At 36.5% G+C, this 18,253-nt stretch overlaps 2 protein-coding genes across 3 annotated transcripts; one reads left to right on the top strand and one right to left on the bottom strand.

Annotated features, from left to right (window-relative positions):
* Nucleotides 1–305: 305 nt before the first annotated feature.
* Nucleotides 306–8,886, bottom strand: LOC133868427 (cullin-3B). Of its 2 annotated transcripts, XM_062305335.1 has the most exons (3): nt 8,325–8,466; nt 2,772–2,890; nt 306–2,559 (listed from the first exon to the last, which is right to left on the bottom strand). In XM_062305335.1, the coding sequence occupies exons 2-3, from the start codon at nt 2,834–2,836 to the stop codon at nt 522–524; spliced, it is 2,103 nt and encodes a 700-aa protein (XP_062161319.1). In that variant the 5' UTR covers nt 2,837–2,890; nt 8,325–8,466; the 3' UTR covers nt 306–521. The 2 variants fall into 2 exon arrangements, with proteins under 2 accessions (XP_062161319.1, XP_062161311.1); XM_062305327.1 differs by lacking the exon at nt 2,772–2,890 and having other exon boundaries at nt 8,325–8,886.
* A 1,638-nt stretch (nt 8,887–10,524) lies between these two features.
* On the top strand, nt 10,525–14,208 carry LOC133858427 (uncharacterized). The gene is made up of 8 exons (XM_062293897.1): nt 10,525–10,646; nt 10,812–10,908; nt 11,018–11,053; nt 11,144–11,281; nt 11,470–11,556; nt 12,840–12,887; nt 12,972–13,048; nt 13,740–14,208. The coding sequence occupies exons 1-8, from the start codon at nt 10,570–10,572 to the stop codon at nt 13,885–13,887; spliced, it is 708 nt and encodes a 235-aa protein (XP_062149881.1). The 5' UTR covers nt 10,525–10,569; the 3' UTR covers nt 13,888–14,208.
* The last annotated feature ends 4,045 nt before the right edge of the window (nt 14,209–18,253 follow it).

Here is an 18,253-nt window from a genome sequence, read left to right as displayed (position 1 = left end):
TTAAACATTGTCAGCCTTAGTTAGTATAGTAATTATCATGTATCAATATTATTAACTCCAGTTAATATAGACTAACATATTCAACATTAACTAACTAGTAGTATTAGTATATTATCATAACTAGTATGTGTGTATATATATAGTTAATATACACTAATATATTAAAAGATTAACTAAAGTAGTTATGTTAGTATATTAACCTACTACTAGTAGTATACTAAATAGTTTAATAGGAAGTAGCGCAACAAATGGGAAAACAGCAATGACATTAATTTTAGAGAGGAAAAAAAGAAAAGAAAAGAGGATTGAAAATGTGGAAAAAAAAATTAATAATAATAATTTCTAGTTACAATAACATGAGTAATGCTATAAGGAATACTAGAATTTCCATTTTGTCCTCCCAAATGTCACGTGGCTTCTAAATTACCATTGGATCAAAAAAATTCAATAATAATCGTCTCAAATTCAATCACTCCAATAACAATTAACATTCGTGAATGCTATTTTTAGGAAGAGAAGCTTCAGGCAAGATACCGATATAATCTCCTGTCATTATTATCCCTCTCCAAAAAATCCCGCTCAATAAGGGATTCTATCCGTTTCTTGATCTCCGTCGGGTTTGCCAGGAAGCGCGATTGCAACTGCTTTGTGACCTCAGCTATTATATTGTTATGATCCAGCTGCCTTCTCGATTTCATGATCCTAACTATTGCGGCTTCAATCTGGGGTTTCCTGTCCTCCTCCACCCTCTGCCGGGTCTCCTGCTTTTCGGGTTCTGATTCCTTCTGTGCAACTACAGTTCCTATCTTCACCTTATAGAATTTGCTTGTAAACTTGTCGTTAACAAAGAAAGTATCATCCTCAGAAATGTCTTTACTCATAGGTTCTTTTCTGAGAACGTTCTTTCCCTTCACACAAGCCATGGATTGCAGACACCTCTTCAAATCTGAAGCAGGTATCTCCGTAGCCTGCTCAATCTCCTTGTAGTTGAGCCGATCGGCATTGTTAAACAGCATCAGGACACACATCTGATAAGTGGAGACATTCAACTCGTGCTTCTGACCCTTTCCAAAGATTGCTTTTAAATCTGCTGTGCCCATGTTGGTTTGCCACGACAACCTCCGACCAGTATGAGTCCCAAGGTAATACGCCCGAAACTTCTCACAAAGTGCTGACATTTCAGCTGGCAGGTTGCATGTTACAGTAGGCTGAGTTGGCCAAGACCCTGTTGTCAGAACTTGGACGGTCAGCGTAGGGCCATCCTCAAGCTCATGGTGGTTAGCATAAAACCCTTGCATTGTATCCTGAGAGGTTTTCATGTCGGTAAACATGCCCTCTAGTTTTGAAGTAAATTGGTACCCACATTCTGTCTTGAGCTTAACTATCAAACTTCTCTCTGCATCATCTGAGACGGTTTTTCCAGACAAGAGCCGCTTCGCCAAATGCTGTTTATAATACTTCTCAAATACATCTTTCTCCTGCAAGTAACGAAATAGCATCATCACCTTGTCAAGTATAACCTCTACATCCTCCTCACTAACCCCCTTCAGACCTTTGCGAAGTTTGTCATCAACAAACAATGAAATAAACTCTGGAGAACGAGGATTCAAGTTAATGAAGTATTCAAAGGATGAATTCAGAGCATTCTGGAATGTCTTGTCATTGTTAAACGACAAGTTATTGACGTTATCATATTTGTCTTTCTCATCCAAGAGCCTTTGGACAAATTCCACTGGATCCTTGAGCCTTTCCAGATCAGTAACAAGCTGCTTACCAGTCTCCCTGATGTGAGAAGTCATCACTTCTCGTATTCTCAAGAGGCCATTCGGCACCCGACGGAACAAAGCATACATTCTTCCCATGTCTTCATACTTATCGTCAAGAAGCATGTTTACCAAGCCAGAATTCTCCATGTGGATTAGTCTCATCATGTGATTAGTAATCATCTCCTTCTCCACCACACTAGTTATCTTTGTTTCACTCTTGGCATCCAAGTAATGTGTCACCCTCTCCATTTCCTCATTTAGACGCCTCTCGGCTTTCTTGAGGTAATCCCCACAATCACAGCACTCAATGAAATTTTGAGACTCAGCCCCGTAAAACTCAGCTGAAACCTCAAGAAAAGGCCTTTCAAAGTCTTCTTCATAAACAGAAGAACCTAGATCCATTAGCATCTTAATTAAATTCCTCATTAGCCCCCTGTTAATAACTTCACCGGTCCGTTCTCTACGTACTAGTTCAAGAACCGTATTTAACAGCCTAGTCTGAATCTTGCTGGAGTGGATGATGCTATCTCTCCATAGGTTCAGCCCAAGCTCGTGAACAGGAGTCTTCTGGGAACTTGGAATGTAAGTCCTGTCCATGTACATTAGTATGTCTCGGATCATCTGTAATGCCTTGTTATGATCATTCCATTTCCTGTTCAGTTCTTCCAGAAACAAACCTCCCTGAGCATCTTCAATAGATTTTGATATTTCTTTGAGATGCGAAGTCATGGTTGTAACCAGTCCTGAGTAGAGCTTATCACCAAATTTGTGAAGCACCATGTTGTACGCATTCCTAAACCAATGAAAAACAAAATATAACATAAAAAACAAGGAATCCCATTTCTCTGAAAAAGAAAGGAACGTAAAATTGTAGAACTGGCTGTTCATTCTTTTTACTTTTAGGGGGGGCGGGGGCAGGGGGTGGGTTGTTGAATGAGAGTTAAAAATGAGCGAGAAAGGGAGAGCTATTTGCAAAATCAAAGGCTATCAACATAATATAATCACCACATGTTTGACCCATAATCGTCAATCCAGTGATATCGACATGATACCCAGGCAAACTTCCACATAATTGAGCTGATTATGGGGCTCCAAGGACTCTCGGTGTGGCCGACACTCCAGAACTACCAAGGGGAGGAAAATGAAATATATGAAGAACCTTTATAAAGCAACTGCAGATTTACATAACTAAAATAAGACTAAAACCATAATTTCAGGGCCTAAGCAACACAACACTACTAAAAATTGAAACCAACAATAGAAACACAGGAGGGAATGTCTTTCAGCCATGTGACTTCTTAAAAATTAGTAATAAAATCACCAATGGAACAAAAATAAATAAAAGCTTGTAGTCGCAAATATATTCAGTATACTTGTTCAGAGAAAGTGGACAAGAGAAAAATGAGAAGCAAAGATTGAGAGGAATTAAGTTGTAAAACTAAATCCCAGGTACTCCTTCGTGGGATTTCTGTTTTTTTTTTTTTTTGGCGGGGGGTGTAATTTTTTATAAGTAGGCAACTCCTCAGAGAAACAGAAACTTTATGGCAGAGAAAAATCCAATTTATTTTGAAAAGAAGCACTCCAGTTTCTTCTCTTTTTGTTCTTCTCCCAATCAAGCATTAGGAAAAGTAATGCTAATTTTAATTCTCTTTCTAACCAAATCATCATGAAAGAGAGAGAGAGAGTTTTAACCTGTGGTGTGAACATTCTATCACATATTATATATACTGATTTAAGCAAAGCATGCCACTCTGGGCACTAATAGAGTTTAAAATGAGGTTAAGCTGCCATTTCCACTTCACTAAACGAACCAAGAAACTAATGTCTGAAAGGCATGACTCTGAAAATTGTTAGAGCAACACCAGGGAGAATCTTAGACAGAATAACACATAAATCCCATAAGTCTTCCCCCAAGGCATATGATTGGAAAAGCAGAAATTTGTTGGCCAGGAGTGTTTGAGCGGGCAAACGACGGAGAGATCAAATGTAATTTGACAACATTGCTCCCACTGACAGATTATGGCACTATTGACCTACCTGACCGGCATGCCGCCACCATTGAGAATGTCAGTACATCATTCCAAGATATCTTTCCAATCTGCTAAGTTTTCGGTTAACTTCATCTCTCTCCATAATGCCCATCTACACTTGCCATGGTTTTGCAACTTACTCAGTTTAGAGCTTTTGTATACAAATGTTAATATCAATTCAAAATTGGGTCACCGTTCCATAAGACTTTACATTTGAGATATGGTTGTTTCTGGATTCAACCATAAACGCTCGATATGATTTTTCAAAACCTCAATGCAACCTGAGAGCTAACAACAACCATTTGGTCAACCTATCATGGTCCTCAACAATTCAACCGTTTTTCCCCCACTTTCCATTAACAGTATATCACATGTTTTTTAAGTCAACCATTTTCCATTACAAATTCATTTTTGTAGATAGCAAAGCCGTGCCACAACTTTAAAATCATAAAAAGAATCTAATTAACCCAGTCTTACATCATAATTGAGTAACACGGTTCCAAACAATTCAACCAACGAAGAAATCAGACGGAATCTAACCTAGTCTTACAACATAATGGCAAAACCAATGTCCATACACTTCCTTATAGGCATAAAAACACAGACAAAACTTTGGATTTGAGAGCTAATCTCTATACCTAATATGAAATTTTCCAATTTCTAGATGAGAAAAATGAAAAAGCCGAGCACCAGGTATCAGTGTCGGAGACAGGGCTAGGGGGGAAATATGGCCTCCCCGAGCCCCCCCAAAAAAGAAATTACATGGGTTGGCCCCCCAAAATTTCAAAAAAAAAACATGGAATTTTTAAGCCTACACTCAAGCTAGCCCCAAAAAAAGTTTTTTAAAAAAATCTATATAGTGATTGGTCCCCAAAAAAATCATATAGAGAAAACTTCTCACAACATAATTCTTGAAATAAAAAAGTTTCTGAATTTTTTAAACCCAGACCCAAAAGCACCCCCAAGCTACCAACCAAATTTTTTTTAAAAAAATGATGGCCCGGCCTCTTGAAAAAACAGTTATATAAAATGGCCTCTCAAAAGTCAAAACATGGCATGACACATTTTCACACTTTTTTCGCCTACTCATTATTGTTCTTTAGAGCTTTCTTCCTTCTTCCTTCTTCGGCAATTCGACTCTTCCCTTTCTTTTTTTTTGATAAGTAAATGAAATTTTATAAAAAAAGCGTGAGGCGCCCCTCTAAGTACACTGGAAGTATACACAAGGAAACGCCTAAGAAGGTAAAAAAAAAGAACAAGAAAATCAAAAAAGCTAATAGATACGGGTAACAAAAAAGCCTCCGTTCAAAGATACAACAAATGTAAAAACGATGCAACAATATTTTCCATGGAATTCTCCAAGTCTTCAAAACACCTAAGATTTCTCTCCTTCCAAACACACCAAAGAATGCAAATAGGCACCATCTTCCAAACTGCCGCACTCCTTGACCTAAAGCATAGAGGAGAATCGATATTTGATAAATCTTCTTCCTCTTCATCTTCCCCTTTGTCCTCCTCCTCCCTCCTCCTCCTCCTCCTCCACTTCTTTTTTTTTGATAGGTAAGAGATTAATTTTATAGAAAAAGCGCAAGGCGCCCCTTAGTACACTGACAGTATACAAGAAAAACACCTATCTAGAAATAGAAAAGCGAGTGAGAAAGTAGGAAAAAGAAATATACAAAGTATGGACATAAGCCGAAGTCCAACAATACAAAGAGTGATAGAGCAAAGAAAGGATCTCATCCGAGAATCTTTCCAAGTCTTCAAAACTCCTATTGTTTCTTTCTTACCATAAGCACTAAAAGATATAAATAGGCGCCATTTTCTAAACAGCAGCACTCCTTGATCTACCAAATGACCACCAACATGCAAGCAAGTCAATAAACCATCTAGACATAACCCAAGACATCCCGAAATGGCTAAAGAGAGAATTCCACAAGACAGAAGCCACGTAACAGTGGAGAAGAAGATGATCCACAATTTCCTCGGTCTTCTTAAACATGCAGCATCGGTTGATCACAATAACGTGTCATTTCCTAAGGTTGTCATGGGTGAGTATCTTACCGAGTGCCGCAGTCCACACAAAGAAAGCAGCCCTAGGAGGAGCTTGAGTACGCCAAACACTTTTCTAGGGGAAGCGACTGCTACCAGCGCTAGTTAAGGAGTAAAGGAAGGTCTTGACTTTGAAAACTCCTTTTTTGGAGGGGACCCACCACAAATTGTCTTCATTGTCTCAGTTCACTTTGACTGAGTGAAGCAATTGAAAGAAAGAAGCAAAGGCATCCACCTCCCAGTCATGAGCCTCCCTGATGAAGCTCACATTCCACTGGAGTGAGTCACCCAATAGCTCCAAATTGTCCGCCACAACGGCGCCCTTAAGACAAGCAATGCCAAATAAAGCTGGAAAAGCTTCTTTGAGCGTTGTGTCTCCACACCACAAATCATGCCAAAAACTAATCCTGGAGCCATCCCCCGGAACAAATCTAGTGAAACGAGATAATGAAATCTAGCCTTTCCTGATGTTTTTCCATACCCCCACCCCAAAGGCACCTGTTGGCTCGAGAGAACACCAACCGCCCCTAAGGTTGCCATATTTAGAGTCCACCACGACTCTCCACCAAGCATCTCGCTCAGACCCATAACGCCATAGCCATTTGCCGAGGAGGGCTCGATTGGAAATCCTCAAGTTTTTGATACCCAATCCTCCCTCAGAGATCGGAGATCAAACTTTGTCCTATTGACCAAGTGATATTTGAATTCTTCACCTATCCCTCTACAAAGAAATTCTCTTTGAAGCTTCTCAAAACGGTTGACCACACGAGTAGGAATGGAGAAGAGAGACAAGAAATACGTAGGGAGGTTGGAGAGTGTACTCTTGATGAGGGTAACCCTGGCATCCTTGGACAAATACAACCTTTGCCAACTAGCCAAACGACGCTCCATATTAACCATGATATCATCCCAAGTAGATGTAGCCTTGTGCCGCGCCCCAAGCGGCATACCAAGATACTTCAAGAGTAGTGAGCAAGTCCCGCAACCCAAGATAGAAGCCAACTCGGCAACATTGTCCACATTGCCAATAGGGACCAAGAGAGATTTAGCCAAATTGACCTTTAAACCAGAGACAGCTTCAAAACAAACTTGGAGAACACGCGAATAGCGAAGATGGTCAGGATTAGCCTCACTGAAGACCAAGATGTCATTTGCAAACAGCAAGTGAGAAATGTTGATCACGGTAGGCCTAGAACCCACTGAAAGGCCTGAGAGGCGACCACAATCAACAACACCAGAGAGCATTTTGCTCAAAGCCTCCATGACAATTATAAACAGGAGGGGAGAAAGAAGATCACCCTGTCTCAGCCCTCTAGAACTATTGAGTACAATAAAAACTTCCAATTGATGTGATCGAAAGCCTTCGTAATATCCAATTTGCAAAGATCCTCCTCCTCCTCCTCCTCCTTCTTCTTCTTAGCTAATCTCAACAAATCTCATTCAATTGTGTTATTTTGGCCAAGTTATTAGTGAGGTTGACTACCTTAACTTTTAGCTTGTGGTTGTTAAGCCTCCACACAAACAACACCACATTAACAGACAACACAAAACTTACTAAATAGTTAAGCAGCAAAGGTGCTTTATTGTTTTGGTGTAGCCATATGATTAAGGGAAATCAAATGTCAAGTTCAGTTCATAATTAATTATTTATTTTATGTGGGCAACATGATATTTATTTTTTTCTAAGGGACTGTTGATGCAATTGTTTTTTTGTTTCTCCTTTTCTTTTCCCCGTTATTTGTTCCTTTTTTGGGTCAAAAAAAAAAAAAAAAAACCCAAAATCAGTTAATTGTTAAAGAAAAAATTCTCATATTTAAGTAAGTTTATATTTCTCATCTTAAATTGTGCGACTTTTGCCACCTTAAATATATACCATTACATTGAATGAAATAATTTAGTGAAAAATATTATTATTTTATTAAATAGACACACCGAAGGGAAAATCCTGATTCCGAATTCTTAGGTATAATCAAAATTTCCAATATTATAAATTGCAATACAACCTAAATGTATTGCGAAATTGAATAGTCTACGACAAAATTAACTATAGTCAACCAGGTTGTTCACTAAGGGTCCGTTTAGGTTTGCGATTTTAAAATGTGTGATTTAAAAAGGTGATTTTCAAAAATACAGTTAAGCGTTTGACAAAATCACAGTTTGGCATTTAAAATCGCAGGTTAGCCTTTTAAAATACTGCGTTTTAAAAAAAATACCTCATTGCCTGCGATTTGAATAAACATTTTTCTTCCTTTTTAAATTACAATTTTTTAAAAACACAATTTTCAAACGGTTCATTTTCTTTGATTTGGTTTAAAATCAAACTTGTTTTATAAATCGCAATTTCAAATGCAACCTAAATGGAAATCAAACACGCCTCTCTAACTAACCAAATAAATGCGCACGTAAATTCAATACGACGGCGTCGTTGATAACAATAATTGATGAAGAAGGCAAAGGAAGAGAGCGAGAGCAAAACCTGTAAAGCTCTTCGAAGCTGAGGCCACTAGCATTATGATTGTAAATCTCGTGGATTGCATGCTCCAGAATCTTCCAGGTCTTCTCGGAGTATTTCGGATCCACCACCACCCGGTGCTTGAACGCCTCTATCTGAAAATTCCTCTTCTTCTGATTGCTCATCTTATTCTTCTCCTTCTATTCCCTTCCAATCCAAATCCGAAAGAGAAACTCCGAATCTAAGAGCCGGAAACCGAAATGGAATTCATCGGGTCCGAAACCGGGGATTTTTCAGATCGATGAAACGAAAATTTAATACAGATTGTAAGCAGGTGAGGATATTGGAGTTGATGGGAGACCGGAGACCGGAGACCGGGAATTTACCGGGACAGTTTTGGTTGGAGGGAAATGAACTGATCGAAATGGATGATTGGACGGTTAATAAATTGTGGGGGATTTTGACGTACATAAGAGGTAAACAAGGCTAAGGAAGCAAGAGTATGCTTCTCCTTTTCTTTTCTTTTTTCTCGTTTTCTTTTGGGGTTGGTTTTGGATACCGCTGGCGCTGGGCGAGATGAAGGTTGGCTTTCATTTGTTTTTATACGAAACTTTCGAAACGTTTCTATGGAGTTTTGCGTTTCGAGGGTCTCATCTAGTCATCTTTAGCCTTTTTAGGATTGGGATTTTCTGAAATTTAAGCTATCCTAGCCTATGGGCTTTAGGCCCCGTAACTCTTGTTAAACTGTCTAAGGCCTACTGTGGTTTGCGAAATACACTCCTACAAAATAACTTCTTCTTTTTTTTTTTCTTTTTTTTTTTTTTAATTTAGTTGCACAGTAAAAAATAACTAGGCCTTGTTTGGTAAGGGAATGAGAGTTAGTAGTGGGAGTTGGAAGTGATAGAAGTGATATAAAGTAAAAAGAATTTTCATAGAAAAGTGAAAAAAAAAAAAAATTATTGTAGTCAATTTTTTTATTTAAATAATAATAAAAAATTATTGATGTGATATAAAATTAAAATGTTTTAAAGTTAATTGTTTTTTGAATAAGTGAGGAGGAGGGGAAATTTTTTTTACTCTTGCCAAACAGGCCCTTAAAAAAAAAAGCCCCAGCCCTCTAGACAAAACAGCTGAAGCCTGAACATCAATTCCCCCCATTCGTTTTTTTAGGCCTCGTTTGGTTTACGGAATAGACCCCTGAAATGGAATAGCTATTCCTATGGAATAGTCATTCTTTTGTTTGGTAGGGGTCTATTCCTTGGAATAGGTTATTGGAATACTTATTCCTTTACGAAGAGGAATACGTATTCCTCTTAAAAATGAGAGGAATAGCTATTCCTTGGGGTAAGTGCAATATTTTCCAGAACAACCAATTTATTTTATATTTTATTTATAAAAAAAATAAATTAAAAAAAAAAAGAAGAAAAAGACCAAACCCTTAACTAGCTAGCCGGCCACCCGGCAGCCGCTCTGGATTGGCTTCGGGGGTGGCCACGGCTACCCATGGTTTTTTTATTTATTATTATTATTATAATAATTTGATTTTTTCTTTTAATTTTTTTTTTAAAAAAATGTGTTTTTTTAGTAATTTTGATTGAATTCCAATTAAAATATATGTGTTCTTACCAAACTAAATATTAGGAATAACCTTTTCATTCCGCCACCTTCTATTCCTAATAATAACTATTCATTTTTCTAATGGAATAGCCATTCCGCAAACCAAACGTTGTATTAATTTTTGAACATCAATTCTCCCTTCATGAATCATTTTCCCGCGACCATGAATAGAGTGTTCCAGCGCTCAATTTCCTCAAATCCTGTTCTCAAAGAAAGTCAAGATTTTATACATGGAATACAGTTAGATAATTAAAGGTTAAAAATCTTCTCCATCTTAAATGAAATGGTGTATTTATATATTTATCACGTTACATCGTCGCATCACATACATTGCTAAATATGGCACTAAATTCATATTTTCATGTCCTTATGCCAGCACCATATCCAACCTGAACACAGTATTAGTAACGTTATCAACGGATTGAGCTTAATCAGCATTGCAATTTTGCTATATCTTTGCTAAAAGAAAACTATTAGGCTCATAACAAGAAAATGTGAAGATTTCAATATATATTAAAAAAAAAAAAAAAAAAAAAAAAAAAAAAAAAAAAAAACTTAAAATACAAAATACCGTTTAAAATAGAAGATTTATAATTCTCAACTTGTCTGATATTAATTTCCACTTTTCCATTTAGCGTTTCTATGACGCTAAATGGAGGCATATATTAAACACGAACACAACCCGCGAATTTCAGAAACTGGAGCCTCTTTCATTTGCGCTTATCACAGGTACGGTTCGTACTCTCAGTGAGTCAGTATTCATCCGCATCTTACACTTTTCCGCTCGTTTCTTCTCACTTCAATTCCCTTTCCAATTCATCTCCTTTACGCCGTCAGTGGAATTCGATTTTGGGGATTTCTAAAGGACTGTGTTTGGCTGAAATGGCTTTTTAGGTTCTTTTTTAGTCGGCAAAGAATGACTACTGATTTTTATTCGGAGCGCCCGCTGTTCGGTGGCGCAATATCTAGTACATTCCCTAATAGATTCCAGGTTAGTCGTTTTCCTGCTATTTGGGGGTTGTAATATGTGTCGTTTTAATTTTGTTTCCAATTTTGGAATTTGGGGTTGCCGAATAACTTTTGGGTATCCAAAATTACAGGACGTGAGCAATGTTCGGCAGGTCCCTGATCATCAGGTTGGTTTATGCTTAAACCGTTTCGTTTTTTTTTTAGAAAATATTTTTCCCAGACATGCTTTGATTTAAGTGTTTTGTGATGGGTTAAAGGAGGCGTATGTGGACCCTACCCGGGACGAGAGCCTGATCTTTGAGTTCTTAGAGTTCAAGCATGATGTTGGAGACGATGGGAGTGCTGTCTGGTTTCTTCAAGACCTTGCCAACGAACAGGAAGCTGAAGGAGACGTGGTAAATCTCATTCTTACTTTCATATCCCTCTTTTGTTTTTTTTGGGTTCTGAGAATGGTTTGAGGTTTTAGATTTTCTCCCATATTCAAAAGAGAGCTTGGGCATGTTTGAATTTCCACTGTTGAAGAAATTTGATTTAGGAACTGATTTGTGAGTCTGTGGTTATAGTCAGCTTCTGTTTGATCCAGGTGATTGAGCAATCTGGTGTGATTGAGGCCCCTGGATTGTGTTACAGAAACATACCTGCTGTCGTCACAACTGCGGTTGGCCAGACGGTAAATGCCTTAACTATTGCATACCTGGTTAATATCTCCTTTTGCTTACTGACTTAATCTTACTCTCTAATGTGCTATTATCTTCCAAGTGATGCCCTTTCTCTTTGAGAATAATGTGGGTAATGAATTACGAATGCTTCTTGGCCTCTTACTTTCATAAATGACAGACTGTAGTGGCAAATCTCTGATAGATGAAATCGCTCAAGTAATGACAAATACTAGGCGTAAATTCATTAGCAATGGCTGCATTTTTGGTAGTTTAGCACCTGTTTAGTGACACTAAACACTCTGTTAATTAAATGAGCTCTGATTGTTACCTATATGTTTTTAGCCTGTCCAAAGTTGTGGATGTGTTACGAACAAAATAGAGAGGCTCCAATTCTATATTTGTGGCCCTCACAATCCGTTGATGTATAGGAATGAATACAATATTCTGGAATATGGACACCTCACCATAAGACCATTCATAGGGACACTTCATCACCTTCAAGAATAGGTACACTTGTTCCTTTTCTTTCTAACAGGATGGAAATCATAATGTAAGTTTGGTTGGTCGGCGTATCAATTAACCTGAAGTTAAGGATCTTTTGGGGTCTGATTCTTTGGAAAGTGTAAGCTTTGCCAGTGGTACACAGGCATGGGCATGTACCCTATGGGTTTTCTTATTGTGATTTTGGCTGGACCTCTGACTATCCTTTCAATGGTCAATCACAGTGCATGTTTAGACATAATTGGGGGTGATATAACTAAAACCTGTCCAAGGTTTTGCTTCATATGGTTACTGAAATACAAATATCCTGTTAGTGAATACTCTATTACAGTGTTCAACAAATTTCCCTTCGGATTGGACTTTTACTTCATAGAGCTTTTTCTCCTAATTGGTTATAAAGTTTTTTTGGCCAAATGATTTGTTTTAGTATCCATTGTGATGAGCAGGGAAATTTACTTTGCCTTCTTTTCTGAAAAATATGGGAGCTAGTATGATGGTATATTAAATGCTTGAGCACTAAATTGTTTGTCCATTTGCATGATGGTACTCTAACAGCCTTTTAAAGAATTACTTATTAAAAAAAAAAAAAAAAAATCCCTTTTAAAGAATTGGAAAGAAATCTTTCTGATAACTAGATTAGGAATAAAACTTTAAGAAAATTTCAGTAGTCAGTTATCTCTAATTAATGGCCAGTAGCTTCTTTAGAAAAAAAATAACATAGAAATTGTTATATAAAGTTTTTAGAATCTCTCTCTCTCTCTCCTTTTTCTAACCTATTTATGCTTATGCATAGGCCATTTCTAAGGGAAGGCAAGGAAGGGAAGCACAAAACATTGTTAGGGTAATTCTGTTCTTTTTCTTTTTCCTCTACAATCTTTAAGAAGTTTCCAAATGCTAAGTAGAGTCTACTATTCTATTTCTGCAGGTTTACTTGGCAAATCTGCGTCTAAGGGAAGTTGATACTGATGTGCTAATTTCTGCATATGAGCCCATTCATATAAAGTAGGTATCAGGAACAAGTTTCCATAAATCAGATGAATTTCGTGACTTACTGAAATATTTTACTGATGGATCTTCATTTACTGGTTATCATAAATGACATGCTTGCATGTGTGCGCGTGCACACACACATTTACTGCATGTTCATCTTCCTTTACGCAACACACACACACATTTACTGTGTGTTCATCTTTCTTTACACAACAATGGAATTCTCTTCTCATTAATAGATAGCCTAGTTCCATTTACTACATGCACATTCAGGGAGATAGAGAGAGACGTAAATAAGTAGAATGCACTTATCAGATAGAACTAACCATCTGATGTGGGAGTTATCTTCACTGCTAATAGTTGTAACATTAAGCATCTGAAAGCAACAACTTAAAGTGTGTGGCTTCCCCTTTCTAATTGTTATAACTACCTGGAACAGTTAAGTTATGGAAATCTTCCCTGAGGCTTTGTAGATGGTAAACTTATGTTGCTTTATTGCTAGCAACTTTCCAAGAGTAAAGTCGGTAAAATTTAACTAGCAATACAGACCGTAACTCCCTCATTGTCACTCCTGTTTGCCAAAAGCTAAAAAATAATTTACTTATATGTTATTTTGTAACATACGTCTGGAAACAGATGGCTTAAAATTTGTCACTTAAAGTATCTCTATGACACTTACGCTGTTATGTTCTTGCGGTTGCAGCCCTTTGAGTGAAAGTGCCAGCACAGTCGGTGCTGGTTCTGCTGTTCCTGCCACACAAACTGGATGTATGCCAATGGCTGAGGTTTTTAAACTCGCAGTCTCCAGCTTCAAAGTTAATGACTGGAGCCTTTTTGGTTCTGCCGTCTAAGAAATCTACCGAGAAAAAATTATTAGGCATCCACACTTGGAAGATAGTTTTGGAAGAATGTTTTGAAAGTAGTTTATTTCTGTCGATGGTTAAGAGCAGTAGTGCGTGCGCAGGAGGCAGAGGAGGTTCCCCATCTGTAATAATTTTATATCGCTTTTTGTTTGAACATAAATGGCAGATACCATTTAGAGATGGACAGTGGAAATATAGGATAATCTTCAAAAAGAGGCTTGGACTGAAAAATTCCCACAAGCCCATACACTGTTGTCTTTTCCACTTCTGTGAAATGTGAAGGGGGAATCTTTTCTTGAGTCGTTAAAACAGTTTGTTTGGGCCTCATTTGGTCTCAGTTTTCCGGAAATTAAAAAAGTGATAAAATATCCCGTCCAAACAATAATGATGGAAAACCGACACAAGCAAGAGTCCACCATATGATGATTACGTAAAATTGGATGTGTGCAGTGTGTGTGTGCAAGTCAGAGTGACGATAGCATGATCATGGCCTACTGGCTAAATTGGCACAGCGCACAATCGGTCCAACTCTTGCTTTTGAACGGGTCAGATAATTGTGACTTTTACACGAAGGTGGGCGGGTCAAATCTCTTGGGAGTGGACGCTGTCAGGCTTTCATGGCCTACCGGCTAAATTTGCTTCCTTGATGGGGGTTTGGTGCGAATACAATTATTAATGCCCGAGGGTCCATGAAAAGAAAGCGAGGTGTTGAACAAGTTGTAAATATATCCACCTCCTTTGTATAATTCTCTCCGACGAAAGCAACATCTACCTTTTCTCAAAATCACACAGCTCATCATAATCCAATTCTTCCACTGTCTACCAAAATTAAATCAACTCTCACTGCATGGTCTTCTAGCGATGATCACTCCTCAGTCATCAAAATTTGGGGGCAACAATAATTTCGGTGACTAAACAAAAAAACCATCTACAACATATATTATTATATCAGTTCCTTAAGCATTAGGAAAATGCTACGGTTACAGTGTTATACTCTCTTCTCCCTCATCTCTCGTTTCTTTGTCTTTGATTGAAAACTGTGTTGAAATTTTGTAAAAAAATATAAGGGTAAGTAAAAACTTATATTGTTGAATATATTTAGATAGAGAAATAAAAAAATAGATTTATTTCCTAAATTTGAAGAAAATTAGAAGGTTCGATCGAAATTAAACTTTATAATTGAAAATGGAAAAGAAAAAAAAAAAAGTCTTCTTTTTAATTTGGGTCAGAAGAATTTCCTTTAATTTGGTATATTTTACTTAAGAGTATTTCTAAAAAATCACATCTATTTTAATGTAATTTTCACATGCATTTTAAACACATGTTAATTTAATAGATTAAATTAAAAAAAAAAAAAATTATTTCAGTTTAATTTAGAGGAAAACTTTGTCTACCGACAAGACTTTCCTCTTCATTATTTTCGTCTAGAATCTCCTAAGGTACAATAATTTGGAGTCATAAATCTAGATGATAATATTGGGAAAACCTACTTAAAAAAAATAAAAATAAAAAATAAAAAAAAAAATAATAAAAAAAAAAAGGTAAGGGAAAACCCTGATAGTTGTACAAAATTTAGTCCTAAAATCAAGACTTGGGGGACCTTGATATGTTGGCTGTAGCACCAAATACAAATAGCACTATTTTCTATAGTGAGGCCAGAAGTTGTAGTATATATAGTCAACCACGTGAGAAGCAACTAGTTTGAAATTTAATATTTTTGTGGGCGGAAAAAGAAACACAAAATGGTTGAGCGCGCACTAGATGCTTTCACACATGATTTAGACGTTGTTGAAATTATTGGTGGGCAATTCACATCAAATCGTTGCCAAATCTAGATGGTAACCATGATAGCGACTTGGAATTTTTAACATGTTAATTACTTACACGAACCAAGCTAGCTAGAAACATAGTAAAATAAATAAATAAATTTACTATCCATCTTTTTTGAACCAGCTATAAGGCATAAAATATTAATTTTGACAGCAGTTAGTGAGTTGTTTTCTTCATATTCGTCGGAAGCAAATAATTAAGTCTTAACCAAAGTACCAAACTAAGGCTTATCATTTCTTCTTTCATCCTTCGTCTCCTTCTCCTGAGTCCTATCATCAGTCTTCTGGCTTCCGCTTCCAGTTTCCGATTAAATTAAAATATGGCGTTTAAAACCGCAGCAGTTATGAAGTCAACGACTCATACAATTACTTGACGTTTAAACATAACCTCCAATAATTAATTAATTACGTTTAAGTTTAACCAAAAAGGGTTCTTCAAAGACGGTTGTTATCTTAACCAAAAAGGGTGGCTTGGCTTCGGAATGATTCCACCCATGTCCGTCTTTCACTGCGATGTCAATTAGATAAACACAATTTAGGCTCCTTCACAATTAATATAATAAAATTGACCTCGCCAAAGGATCCCTATTTTTTTTCTTTTAGTTCGGATCCAAATTAAGTGATAAGAATCTGTCGGGCAACCCTTTTTCTCATTTTATTAGAAAATAAAAAAAATAATAAAAAAAAATCTAAATGGTTAAAAATTAATTCTTGATGGTCCATGGCAGTGATTGAGTGGGGGGAGATGCCCTGAGTCATAGGACGTTGTTCAGCCTAGCAAAGAAGATTCCAACGGTCTGAGTCGGACGTGGCGTTGTCTGCTCACCCACCAACTCCGCCAGAGAGTCTCGAGAAGGACATTCCATTAATCGAGCTGGACTGTGGATCCCACCCCTGGCCGCCCCGCCTATTGGCTTAACCAGCTTAAAGCCCTTCTCATCCAAATAAGACCAGCTTTGGCTTAGCTTTTTCATTTTATATATATATATATATATATTATTCTGGATTCAACTTTGTTGTCTACCTAATTAGCTCCAATGCTTTCCTTCTTCTCCCCTTATTCGTCTACACTTGCGCTATCCGAGTTCCGACAACGAAGTGGTGGTCCGTACCGTTTCATGACAGAAACGAATTTGTTACTATTTTTTAACATGCCAAACTCTTTTCTTTTTTCTTTTTTCTTTTTTATTTATTTAATTTTTAATATTTTTTAAATTGATTTAAAATTCAGTCCGTTAAACCTACTTGTGTTCAAAATAGGTGTGAGTGAATGAACACATGCATATTAAGCTCAACTCAGTTTAATATATTGAGTTTAAATAATACAAATTGTAGTATGAGAAATTTTTTTTTTACTAAGAGTATGTTTCAATTTGCGATTTCAAAACGTGTCATTTAAAAATAAAAATTTTAAAATGCATTTAAACGTTTAGTAAAATCACAGTTTAACTTTTAAAATTGTGTATTTTTAAACACGCACCCTTTACTTACAATTTGAAAACGCAAATCTTTTTATCACGCTATCAAACGATTTTTTTTTTTTTTTTTTGTGATTTGGTTTAAAATTACTCTTTTGGTATGCGAAATCATTGTACAAAGCGCATTTTAAGAAGCTATAGCATCTTACAATTTAAAGGTTACAAATCAACCATTAATCAAATTGATGGACTTATTTTAGTCTTAATTTCTTAACAAAATTAATTATACGCATCATGTGTTTTATAGTGTAAAATGCCTAGGGTAATGGTTAATTTATGACAGCCTAGTACCTCAATCTTGGCCAATAAAATGTTGCCGACATTATTAATTAGATGCATGGAAGCTTCTCCAGAATTGTCAATTCTTTCTTTTACAAGCTAGTAGCTGTACGCATTATGGCACCATGCAATATATGAACAAATCATCTGATTTGATAGGTCCAGCTACGAGAATACCACGGTCAACATGCAATGTCTGTATCAGATATAAAGACTGATTTGCAGTTTATTTGTGATCAAATGCAAAATTACAACTACTCAGAAAAAAAAAAAAAAAAAAAAAAAAAAAAAAAAAAAAACTAAAAAGAAAAAAAAAAAAGCAAAATTACAACTTCTATGGATCCATGTATATACTCTCTTTTTAATTTGGTTTTAAACTGCAAAATTATATATGGATCAGTCGTTCTTTCTTGGCCTTAACATGCATGCATGTTAATGTTTGCCTTCACTTAATTTCAAACATCCCTTTTTCAAACTTTTCGTCCAATTTCTTAAATTAAGTTGACTTATTTTTGAAGAGTAATGCTATTATTTATACATATTTTGTATAGGCGAACGTGACGTATTTTAAGTGGCTTCTCATGTTAGTCAATCAACAAAAAGAAAGTCATTTAAAATATATCATGTTAGCCAATATAAAATGGATGTAAAGAATACACTCAAAAAAAAAAGTTGTTTAATATTATTTGGGTTAGTGTCGCTTGTACAAAACGGCGCTATTTTTACTGTTCAAACGATACTAATTTTAACTTAATGTCGTTTGAATAG

Source organism: Alnus glutinosa, chromosome 1 (genome assembly GCF_958979055.1).
Source record: "Alnus glutinosa chromosome 1, dhAlnGlut1.1, whole genome shotgun sequence".
In the NCBI taxonomy this organism is placed as follows: Eukaryota; Viridiplantae; Streptophyta; class Magnoliopsida; order Fagales; family Betulaceae; genus Alnus; species Alnus glutinosa.
This window is presented reverse-complemented; position numbering and strand designations above follow the sequence as displayed.